Source organism: Daucus carota, chromosome 7, assembly GCF_001625215.2.
Source record: "Daucus carota subsp. sativus chromosome 7, DH1 v3.0, whole genome shotgun sequence".
Lineage (NCBI taxonomy): Eukaryota > Viridiplantae > Streptophyta > Magnoliopsida > Apiales > Apiaceae > Daucus > Daucus carota.
This window is the reverse complement of record NC_030387.2, coordinates 38,648,249-38,660,635: the sequence shown is the minus strand read 5'-3', so window position 1 is coordinate 38,660,635 and position 12,387 is coordinate 38,648,249. Positions and strand designations below refer to the sequence as shown.

General features: G+C 33.4%; 1 protein-coding gene across 1 annotated transcript; it reads left to right on the top strand.

Moving 5' to 3' along the window:
- Positions 1-1,700: 1,700 nt before the first annotated feature.
- Positions 1,701-5,592, top strand: LOC108193429 (calcium-dependent protein kinase 10). The gene is made up of 7 exons (XM_017360078.2): positions 1,701-2,469; positions 3,314-3,457; positions 3,588-3,740; positions 4,094-4,209; positions 4,337-4,504; positions 4,698-4,928; positions 5,027-5,592. Exons 1-7 carry the CDS (start codon positions 1,821-1,823, stop codon positions 5,198-5,200), a joined length of 1,635 nt encoding a protein of 544 aa, XP_017215567.1. The 5' UTR covers positions 1,701-1,820; the 3' UTR covers positions 5,201-5,592.
- The last annotated feature ends 6,795 nt before the right edge of the window (positions 5,593-12,387 follow it).

Below are 12,387 nucleotides of genomic sequence, written 5' to 3'. Positions count from 1 at the left end.
TTGTGCAAAAAAAAAAATAGTTGAGGCCATCTTCCTGCAATTAAGTCTAAATAGAATAGTGTGTGATACAGATATCTTAGCTCATGACCTTTTTCACATGAGACTTATCTTCGCCCATGATTTTTATTTTTATTATTATATTATTAATAATATAATAGTAAAAATAAAAGTTACATAACTTATTATTTATTCATAAAGTTATTAAGAAAAGGTTTCAAAAAATAAGTACTCCCTCCGTCCCCTTTTATATGTCTATTTTGCTTTTCGAGAAGTCAAATTGACCAATTTTTGACTAAACATTACGAGTTATCTACCCAATGTTTCTAAAATCTGAAAGTTGCATATTAAAATAGACACAATATACTTTCTAATGATAGAATTTTTATTATTTTTCTCAATTATCTGATATACGTAAAGTCCAGTTAAAATATAGTCAATTTGACTGGTCCAAGTCAAAATGGATATGTAAAAGGGGACGGAGGGGGTAACTGAAAACTGCCTTCTTGCTTTATCAATTTCCAGCTAAAAAATATACGTCAAAAACTGGCTAAAAAAAAATTATCGTGACAAGCCGGTCTGTGTGCAGGACTGCAGGCCGAACGGGGCAGTTATATATTTGAAATGAAAATGTGACACCTCAGTCTTGTTACAAGAACATCCCCCGGTGAAGTTGTTGACCAAATTCAACCCTCCTCGCCAACTACATTTTCCTCATCTTCATTTTTTTTTTTTTTGACGGATCCTCATCTTCATAGCTGATAAACACATTGACCTTTGAAAGAACAAACAAGCATCATGAAAACTGAAAAGATTAAACAATAATCTCATCATCTTAATATTAAAATTTACCTACTAGTAATTGCGATTACACTTCACACTTAAGACTACTCTGTAAAAAAAACAGTCTTACTTGTCACGCTTTTGGCAATTTTTTACCCTATGATTTCACTAATCCCACTCAACTTTCTAGTTATTGTTGAGTCTTTGTTGACTTGAGGGGCCAATTTGATCATGAGAGCAGGTCACATAACCTATTACATACTCTGTTAATTAGCACAACTATGCGCTGGCATGCATGAAACTCATTTTAGTTGAGTACTAATCCACAAAACTCAACATCTAATTTTGATTTTTAGCAAGTTAATTGCAAAAGTTAGCTACCCTGACATAACTTTATCATGAAAAATAATATCCATATCCTTTTAATATCCACACACTTTTGTTTTGACAAAATTCCGATTTTCGACATCTTGAAAAATATTTAAAGAAATCGATAAAAAAAACATTGTTCGATAGCATCTATTCTAAATCTTGTTTGACGTAGTTTAAAATTGTGAATTATGACTTCACATGACTTAATGTTACAAGCTAACTTATAATTGTTTAGATAACTTTGGCTTATTAATATTTATGAGTTATTAAAAATATAATAAGAAAATATAAGTAATTTGTGGATAATTTATGATTTATGTGTAATTTTATCAAGAATAAAGTTTATAATAAATAAGTTACCAAAAAAAGTAACTAAAATTAATATCTTGCTTTCCTATTTGTTTTTTGCTTATTTGTAACTTTAATTCGGCTTCTGAACCTATTACACAAGCAAACAGACATTTTTTAATTTAAAGCAAAAAATGACTTAAAATCCGGGTTTTAGCATAGTAGACTCGTAATAATATAATATCATCTAACAAAATATAAGTTTCATATTTTCTTAATTCAAGCATGGTCTCTTCTTCAACTTCCCTCAACTCCTCAGCCACCACCAGCAACCACCTCTAATAACTCCCCTGAATCAGCACATAATCTCGGACACAATCATGGGGAACTGCGTGACATGTATAACCCCAGACACCAAAACACACCACAACACAACTCCAACTCCCAACACAACCAACAAAAAGGCCAAGAAACAGAACCCCTACTCCACTTCCCCTGCACTGATCCGCGTCCTCAAGGACATCTCCCCGGGCGGCTCTCGCTGGACCCGAGTCACCGATAAGTACACGTTAGGCCACGAGCTCGGCCGCGGTGAGTTTGGCATCACACACCTCTGCACAGACAGGGAAACCAGGGAGAAGCTAGCATGCAAGTCCATTTCCAAGAAAAAACTAAGAACAGCTATAGATGTCGAAGATGTGCGCAGAGAAGTGGCGATCATGTCGAGTTTGCCAATGCATTCGAACATTGTGAAGCTGAGGGCTACTTATGAGGATGGGGAGGCTGTGCATTTGGTGATGGAGCTGTGTGAGGGTGGGGAGCTGTTTGATAGGATTGTGGCTAGAGGGCATTATAGTGAGAGGGCTGCGGCTGCTGTGGCGAAGACGGTGGCGGAGGTGGTGAAGATGTGTCATGACAATGGTGTCATTCATCGAGACTTGAAGCCTGAGAATTTCTTGTTTGCTAATAAGAAGGAGACTTCTCCTCTTAAGGCTATTGATTTTGGCCTCTCTGTCTTTTTTAAGCCTGGTATGTTTTTATGCTTCATTGAATCTTGTTAAATTACATCTTGTTCTTGCTATGTTGTTTTGAAAATGGTAATTTGATGAGAACCAGTCCATTTAATAGCTTAAGGTGTGCTCTGATATCATGTTGAGAACCAGTTTATTTAAAACCTTACGGTGTCAGAGGAAAGTCCCAAATTGATCTTATGACATATTTCTACAAATTTACATAGACTTTCAGGTATAAGGGGAGGGAAACTGAGTAAATGAACATTGAACTTGTCTCCAGGGACGGGGATGAGCGTTTGTCACTAGGCTATCCCAAATCTTCTGCTATACTAAATCTTAAATCTGTAACATTATTAGTTAAGATTTTCCAATTTTGTGATTTTCTTATTCAGGGGTAGTTTTTGCAGTTCAGATTATGAATCTGAGATAGGAAGGCTAATTGGTATTCTGAGGGGTCAGGAGATTACCCAATTTTCACGTATCAGTTATTAGTCTTACAATAAACAGGCAGCAAAGTAGGTGGAAGGAGGTTGGGGTGGGTAGGTTCTTGAAGAAGACCCTTAATTTTGTTTCAAATTTAATTTATTCTGATTAATGCATTTTAGGGATCGTGGTTTGTGGTTTTTTGTTTCGAATGAGCAAAACTAATTAAATTAAGAATTCTGATGATTCACTGGTAATAATTTTGAGTTTTACCTTCTCCACTGATTTCTTCTAACCCTCTTTCTGATATCTGACACTGCAAATGTTCGACCTTAATTTTACTGATTTAATCCGTCGAGGTTATAACTATAAGCAGCAGTTTTTATTGATATATTCTGATGTTTGCCAAATTTTGTTGTTTGCATATATTCTTCAAGGTGAGAAGTTTTCTGAGATTGTCGGAAGTCCTTACTATATGGCCCCAGAAGTTTTGAGAAGAAATTATGGTCCAGAGGTTGATGTATGGAGTGCAGGAGTGATACTTTATATTCTTCTGTGTGGGGTTCCTCCCTTTTGGGCAGGTTGATTTGTTATTGAACATACTTTGTGCTAGTAACATGCATTAAGCACCTTTTTTGCTGTTGGATAACATTTGTTATGGGGAAAAATCGCGGAAGTGGTTATGTGTGTTTGTTGTATTTATTGTTGCAGAAACTGAACAAGGTGTTGCACTGGCTATTTTGCGCGGCAACCTTGATTTTAAGAGAGAACCTTGGCCTCAGATTTCTGACAATGCCAAGAGCCTTGTTCGACGGATGCTAGAACCAGATCCAAAAAAGCGTTTGACAGCTAAACAGGTTCTTGGTAAGTCTTTTAGCAAGTGTCATAAAAATAGGTTTAAGAATGTAGTCATTTGTCAACTTCTGGCCTCCTGAACTCGAAACTGAAACTGTATTTGACCTGTGAATTTTTGGCAATGTGGTTTGCTATGATCCTGGGCCGGAGGTGCCCCTCCTGAAACTAAACGCATTTTCATAAAACTCAATAAATAAATTAGAATCTTTTACTTGATGGCAAATATGATGCATGTACACTGGCAACTCTATCTGTTGTCTTCAGGCGAACAAAATGGATTTCTCAGAGTTAGATGTTTTTCGTGATAATACTTGCAACACTGAATTTACTTAAAAGTCTTTGCTTTTTTTACTTGTTGGTAGAACATCCGTGGATACAAAATGCGAAGAAGGCTTCAAATGTTCCATTGGGAGATATAGTGAGAACACGACTCAAGCAGTTCTCCCTGATGAACAGATTCAAAAAGAAAGCTCTGAGGGTAAGTTTGTCCAAATAATTAGTCTCTCGAGTTTGTCTTAATATCAGTCCACCATTCTTATGAATTATGATGGATCATTTACATTTAGTCTTGCGAGTTTGTGTTTATTGTTTAGTGAATAATGTAGGTTATTGCTGAACACTTAACTATTGAAGAAGTAGAAGTAATTAGAGACATGTTCACCTTAATGGACACGGACAATGATGGTAAAGTTACATACGAGGAACTGAAGGCTGGACTGCGGAAAGTTGGCTCACAGCTGGCTGAACCGGAGATAAGGATGCTGATGGATGTGGTAAGTTTTTTTCTGCATCTAAAAGCTCAGACCATATTTCTTAATCTCTGTTGCATTTTCAAGACTTCAATTATGACGAGCAAATTTATGTGGTCCATGTGAAATAATATTGCAAATAATTGATAAATTTCTATAGGGGAAATATGGGTTGCTAATGCTTGTAATTGTGTTGATCATTTGGCTATTTCCATAGGCTGATGTTGATGGAAATGGAGTACTGAATTACGGAGAGTTTGTGGCTGTTACAATCCACCTGCAGAGGATGGAGAATGACGAGCATATCCGCAGAGCATTTACATTTTTTGATAAAGATGCTAATGGATATATTGAGCTCGACGAGTTAAGAGAAGCCTTGGCTGATGAATCTGGTGAAACCGATGATAATGTGCTCAATGAAATAATGCGAGAGGTTGACACAGACAAGGTCTGACATTGAACTAAAATCTCATAATTTTCAATAAAATTTCCTACTTTATCTGTTTCGTTATTTTCAGACTTTACAACAGCGGTTTGTTTTTTCAGGATGGAAAAATTAGTTACGACGAGTTTGTTGCAATGATGAAAACCGGCACAGACTGGAGAAAGGCCTCTCGACAATATTCAAGAGAGAGATTCCAGAGCTTAAGCGTGAACCTAATGAAGGACGGATCGCTGCATCTGCAGGATGCTATATCTGGCCAGACTTTTGTTGTTTAATTCAAGACCTTCCGACATTGTTTCAATTATGTTTATTTTCTTTTTTTACCAAATCCCTGAGGTTGCCAGAGCCGCAGTTCTATCGATTATTTTCATATGTTGCCCTCTTCGCAGATGTTGCCTGGAAGAATGACTGAATTTTCAGGCCTTTTTTGGCGTTGAATGGATATAGTAGTAACTAGATTTCTGCTGCACTGCAAGGATATGAAGCTTAGTTTAGAGTCATGTCCTTAATTGTATAGTTTTCTGTTGTTATTTTGTGCCTGTTAATTAATTTGCTTATGTACTTGTGGCATTTATATAATCATATTTTTTATTTTTGCCAACAACATTCTGAAGAAATTTGTAATTTTGTTGAGGGGTACAATAGTTGGGAGACTAAATTCAACAAATGAGGCGGAAGAAACTGCACAAATCTCCTCAAAGTTGATCACTGATCAGCAATGGCTAACATTGTGAAGAAGTTGATATATTAAGCAAAAAAGGACAATAATCGAGTGAAGCATCAGAGTGCACTCCTTTTTCTATAGTAAAAAAGCACCACGGCCGTTTGCATACGTTCTAATAAATCTCTGGGTGAGCCAGAGTAAACACACCACTTGGACTATTCGATCGTGTTAACAACTCTGGTTTATAACATTCTGTGATGACCGGCTGCTTGGCAAAAAAGAAAGGAAAGAGAAAGCCTTTTATCATTTTAAGTAATGGTCTGATAAAAGAAGTAGCCCACGTACATATCTTGCATGATGTGATACTGCCATACTGGACTCCCCGTCTCAGTGAAGGTGAAAATGGAAGCCCACGAGGCCACTGCTTGGGGCCTCCGGGTTAGAGAATTTTGGGCCTTCGTAGTCCATTCGCACTTTGGGGAACCAGCAAATACTAGCATAACTCTCATTGTAGGTCACATTGATACTTTCACATTTAATTTTTTTTTATTATTTATCTTAGAGCATCTCCAATGGGGGTGCTAACTAAATTTGCTTAAAATGACACATCATTAAAAGTACTATTATTTTATTTTCTCTCTCTTTATTTGTGCTTTTGACAACTCTTACATAAAAATTTACTTCAATGGTTGGCAACCAAAGTTGCCACATTAAATAAAACAAATATAAGTATAAAAAGATAGGGAACTATATGCTTTAGGGTGATATACACACTTTTTTTCATTTTAGGAGGGTGCCAAAAATTGACAACTTTACTTGGCACCCCTTCCACTCCAATGGAGAGCCAACAAGAGTGTCATGCCACGTCATGCCACATGACACTTTGACACTCTTTTTAGCACCCCCATTAGAGTTGCTCTTATATCCCGGATGAGCAAATTCAACCCGAAACCTGAAAAGATAAATCGATAACATTCGAGCCATTTCATTACGACATTTTCAATTATTTCTAAATCCAAGAATTTTCCTTAGTTCTTTAGGAGTAAAATCGTGTAACTAATTATATCAACTTTCAATACAAACAGATGTTCATAAATCATACCAACAAACTACAAATTTTATTCTGAAATCCGGGTTTTTGAAACAATTTTTACAAAAACCAATTTATTCAACTAAAAAACTTCACCATTTGTTACGAGATTTGATCATCTCATCATAGTCGAAGAATAAAATATTTGTGCGGAAAACGACTATGGAACAATAATTGTAGTGCGAGTACAAAATATGATCGAGTGTAATAAAGAAAGAAAGTGGTGCGGCATGGCTGTCGTACGGGGAGCGGTACCTTGCGATATGGAGAGAGAGGGATCGAGAAAGAGTTAGCATGTGGAAGTATTAAATAATGGGATGTACATTTGTCACGGAATGGAAGCGAAGCACAATCAGAATTTTGTGCCAGAAAATAACTGCTCCATTATTTATTCGGAGCGTTACATGTGCCTCATGTTTTGGTCCCCCTCGCCGGATCCGGAAAAGATATACGATAATTTTTACAGATAATATATTTATATAATTGAATTGAAAGAAATAATATAAAATATCATTTTTTATTTTAGATGATTCAATATTTTGATTTTTGCAAGGCACGGGATCATGTTGTTTTTAGATATAAAAATCATTACGTTTAGGAGTATATGAAATATCGTTTAAGATCTCAAAACACTGCGCATCGGGTACGTTAAGAAGCAACTGAGGATAAAAGCTGCAAAATGTAACATTTTAGATTATAAATTGATAAGTCGAGACCATATTCTCCTACACTCATATATATGTGAAATTTTTTATATAAAATCGTGACAGTAAAAGACAACACACTTGGAACTCATATGCGATAACTATATATATATATATTTATGCACTCATTGTTTTTTTACGAAATAAAATTATGAAAATTAGCTACTCCTGTTATGTCTAGATTAAAATTTTTACTATACCTATCAGGTTAAGTGACAATTAATACGTTACGATTTATATCCGTGATGGGTTAGAGACCTTGGAAAAATCAATTAATACACCTCAATGGCGAAACTGAACACACAAAGTTGTGAAAGAGACAAGTCTCTAAAACAGAACCATTATATTTAGGCACTCTGGAAAAAGGAAAATATGTAAATTTTGTTTTTTAGTATTAATCTCAACGGGCTGTCCGATTCAGATTTGTGGCTTGTTAGAGCAACTCCAATGCAATGCTATACTTGGTTCTATTGCTATATTATAGCATCAAAACTAAAAAAACTCAACTCCAAAGGGGTGTTATATTTGGATGCATCCATGCATAGATGCATCCTTGGTTCTATATTTGAAACCAAGGATGGATCCATCCATGTTGCCACATCATCAATAACTAGAAATTGGAGTGCAAGTTTTATTTTAGCACCAAAAAACACTTTTTGGTGCAAGTTTGAAACTAGTTATAGAACTTAGCATTGGAGTGCAAGTTTTATTTTAGCAACAAAACACACTTTTCGGTGCTATATTATAGCAATAGCAATAGATATATAGCATCTAGCATTGGACTTGCTCTTATGTTTTAAACCAAATCAATCCACACACGTATGTGCAGATATTTCATTGTAGCCAAATAGAATATAGGTGAATTTTTGATTAAAATAAAGTGGTTTTCAGCTTAAAGCAGCCATGATTTTATTTTTTTTAAGGAGCTTAGAGTGACTTATTTTTACACATTGTGTAATAGTCATCAATTTTTTTATATATACTCTCTCTGTTCCAAAATAAGTGTTATTTTGACTTTTTGCACATAATTTGAGGTATAAAAAATATACTTCTAACCATTATTTTTCAAAATTTCTTTTTCTAAATAAAAATATAGATTTTAAACTTTTATTCAGAAAAAAAAATTTTGAAAAATAATATCAACTATATTATTGAAGTTTTTATACTATAAAAATCATTGAAGTTTTCCAATCATATCAACTACACGAAAGATGTAAATTCTAGGTTCTGTATTTATTAAACTATTAAATGCGATTTCAAGTTTATTGATGGAAAAAGAAAAATCAAATACTCCGTATTAATTAATCATACAATGTCCCCTTTCCAACCATCTGCAGCTAACATGAAATTACTTCACTTTTTATTCAAACTTCTATACGGTATATTTTTATTTTGTATACACTCTTTTAATCTAAATAATAATCAATTGATTTTCTGATACATTTTTCAGAATTATGCTAAAATTATTATCTGTAAATATTTGTCAATTACGCTTACAAAATAAACTAATATTTATAACAACATAATAAAAAAATCGAACGATAATTATTTCGAAACATGAGCAAACTAGCCTTGACGGTGATTGTGTCCATGTTTTCCAAATCGGTGTCCCGAAAAATAAGTGTCCGGTTTAATCAAACTCGGATAAAATTGTGTAAATGGCCACCACCACTTACTCGTATTAAAAGCCAAAAGTTAACGCATCTCTAAATCGTACAAAAACATTGTACATTTGTACCTAACATAAACTTGAGAAAGGTCAATAAAATAGTTCACCTAAACAAAATATTTACCACACGTTTTTTACCTACCACCGACCTCCTCGTCTTTTCCCATAGGCCATAACTCGTATTTACTGGACTAAGGGATGACAATTTTAAACACGACCCGAAATCCGATAGGAATCCGATCCAATCTAAAATCCGATTTATTGAGATAGAAACTTGAAGATAATCCGAAAATCACTTAATTGACTCGAAATGATCCGAAATTAGAATTTTATTTCTAATAATTTCAATTTTTAGTTTTATTCAATCTTAAACATTTTTAACTTGACTCGAAATCGACCCGATTGTTGACACGAACACGACTCATTATGCAAAATTGCCATTTGGCACCCCTCCTGTACATTGTTCAACTCAGCCTGTGAAATTACCGTATGAAAGTGTTGATTTTTTTCGGATTATTAATGAGTAGTGACATTTGTTCAATGTTGCACGCTGACTTATAATAATCTTCGGAGCTTCTTATACAGTAGAATAATTAGATGATCGCCGCGGCTGCTATCATGTAAACACGACTTGTGTTGATTATTTTCTTTATTTATTTTAATGCTCGTTAATGTTTAGTCTTAATTTAAAATTCATGCCATTGACGAATACCTACTCTCTCCGTACATATAAGAAATGAGTGAGTCAAGTCAAGTATACAATAAAAATTATAAGTATTTTATTTGGTATAGAATTTAATATATATATATGGATCGTCCGCACACTAAGTTACAGATATACGAAAACGTGTATATGGTAGAAAATATTATTTTATGTGAAAATAAGGATCAGTGTGTATTACAATCTTTCTTTGTCGATTAGAGAATTTAGCACACATAATATTTATTCGGTGAACCCTGTCTTCTCGCTTGAATTAAATTTATCTAAACATGTATTACTAAGAAAAAATTCTATAAAGATTATTATTTTAGCGAAGACCACGTATCATCGGGATTCCAAATACTATAAAATATATTATTTTGTGAGATATGTTTTACAAATATCAATAATTCTTTAGAATTGTTGAACATAATTTATATTTAATAAGAACAATGTGTATATATTCTACATAAACAAACAAATGTTCTGCAAAATAAACATATTTTATAAAATAAAATATTTTATAATATTTTCATATATGATGTTCAGGATTTTGAATAAAATAACGATATTTGTATAACATGATTCGCAAAATATACGTTTTGCAAGATTTTTATATGATATTTTACTTGCAGAACATAAATAATCTCCAAAATATGTCTCAAAAAAAAAAATACTCTTCATAAAACTTAACTCTATGTTACTAATGTATGATGTATCTATATTGCTCTATTAAAATTAAAACATCAAAAATCTAAGTGGTATGTGGACCTACAATTTTTTTGAATAATAAGATATTTTTACAAGAAATTATAACATGTTTAGTAGATTATATTTTAATTACAATTATAACTATAATTAGACTGCATCTAAACATCTTATTCGTCACAGGTCCGTCAAAAATTCTTATTTCACACATTCAAAAAGTTATATTGTTTTAATTATTTAAAATTATTAATATATTATGAGTATACAGTTATACATGACGTGTTATTTTAATCATTGAAAAACAGGTTACTAAGTTTTTCAGAGCCTCAGTGCGTCATCCAGATGCTGCACTATCGTCTCGCTCATCCCACTTAATAAAGATAAAAGCTAAATAAGCTACTCCCTCCGTCCCTAAATACTTTTCCCGTTTGCCTTTATCACGTTTGTCAACACACACTTTCTATCAGTAATATCTTTAATTTCGTATTAGTATTAAATATAAAAATTTCACCGTATTAAAGTACCCGTAAATACGAATCCAACAAGATCACTCATGACTATATTTCGTCTTATAGATTAGACGTAGATAAGTAATTTGTCTCATGTCATGAACAGTCCCGACATATAAAACGGGAAACGTTTAAAGAAACAGAGGGAGTAATAAATTATCGATACAATTATTACATAAGTTAAATAATTGCATATTGTACTGTAGTATTGGTGGAATTATAACATACGAAACTCATGTTCAAAAAAAAAAAAAAAAAACATACGAAACTCATGATCCTTAAAAAAATCGTTGGAGCCTGCGAAAATTGCTTTTGAAAAGGGAGCTCCCGATTAGAAAAAATGTTGAAAAAGACGAGAGGAAAAAAGAAATTACACTTCTCTTTCTTCCTCTAAGCTTCAATATATTACTTTAAAAAACATAATTCCCAGAGGTGCAGAGATTAGTCAATTAGACTAGCAAATGCATTTACTCGAAAATTTGCTTTCAAAGAAAAAGAAAAGAAAAGGTAAAAATTGTTCACTGCTCGAAGAAGGAAGAACCTTCTATTTTAAAGAACTTTTCGGTCTAGCGTGGTAACCTAATTTTCATCACCGTACCAGAGAAATTATGCGCACGATGTACTTTTTCTTTCTTCCGAGAAGAAGCGTTCAATATTTTCCAGGAGTATATTGTTTTTACCGTTTTTCCTTGTATAATTCTTGCAAGGGGAAAAAAAGTTCTAAAAATAGTTTTAGATATTTGAATTAGGTAAATGAGACGCGTGTCAACTTTTTTCCCTATCTCAATTTAGATATTTTTTTTAAAAAATATTATATTATATTAGTGGAATTCTTTTTGTGAATAATATATTTGTTAACGATGTTCCTTGAAAATTAAAGGAACATACGTCTCCGGACATCGTTCGCCGTTGTTGTTTTAATATCGTAAAATAATCGAAAGAAACAAAATTGCTGAGATAGAACATCAACTGACCGTATTAAGTGGGGTCCTCGAGGAGATGCCTGAAACGTGAAATTCTGAAACACTTGGCAAATCTCATCTCTCGCACTCCATTTAAAAAAAAAATAAAATAGCAGGGTCGAGCAAAATTGAATTAAATCGAAATAATTAAATAGAATTGTACAAATAATTGGGTTTGGCTTGAATTTTTATAAAATTAGGTAAGTTCGGTATTAAGAAGTGTAAGTATTTATTTTGGGCTTATTAAGAAACATAAATGCTTATTTTAGATTTTTGAAGCCATAAATCGGAGGCAAGAGTGTAATTGATCCGAGTCAAACACTGTCGTTAAATTTGATTGAAAAGTTCAGGATTGGGTTCGAACTGGAGTTCGATCGAGCTTTTAATTTCGAGTTTGAAATTTGAGTGTTAAACAGTTCAATAAATAAAATTCTCCAAATAATTTTTAATGACTTA

What these genes read in the sequence shown, in the direction of transcription:
- LOC108193429 (XM_017360078.2), top strand. Translation starts at nt 1,821, where the DNA reads ATGGGGAACTGCGTGACATGTATAACCCCAGACACCAAAACACACCAC. An exon ending in TCAAAAAGAAAGCTCTGAGG is followed by an intron (nt 4,210 to 4,336) that starts GTAAGTTTGTCC and finishes TGAATAATGTAG; the next exon opens with GTTATTGCTGAACACTTAAC. An exon ending in GAGAGGTTGACACAGACAAG is followed by an intron (nt 4,929 to 5,026) that starts GTCTGACATTGA and finishes TTGTTTTTTCAG; the next exon opens with GATGGAAAAATTAGTTACGA.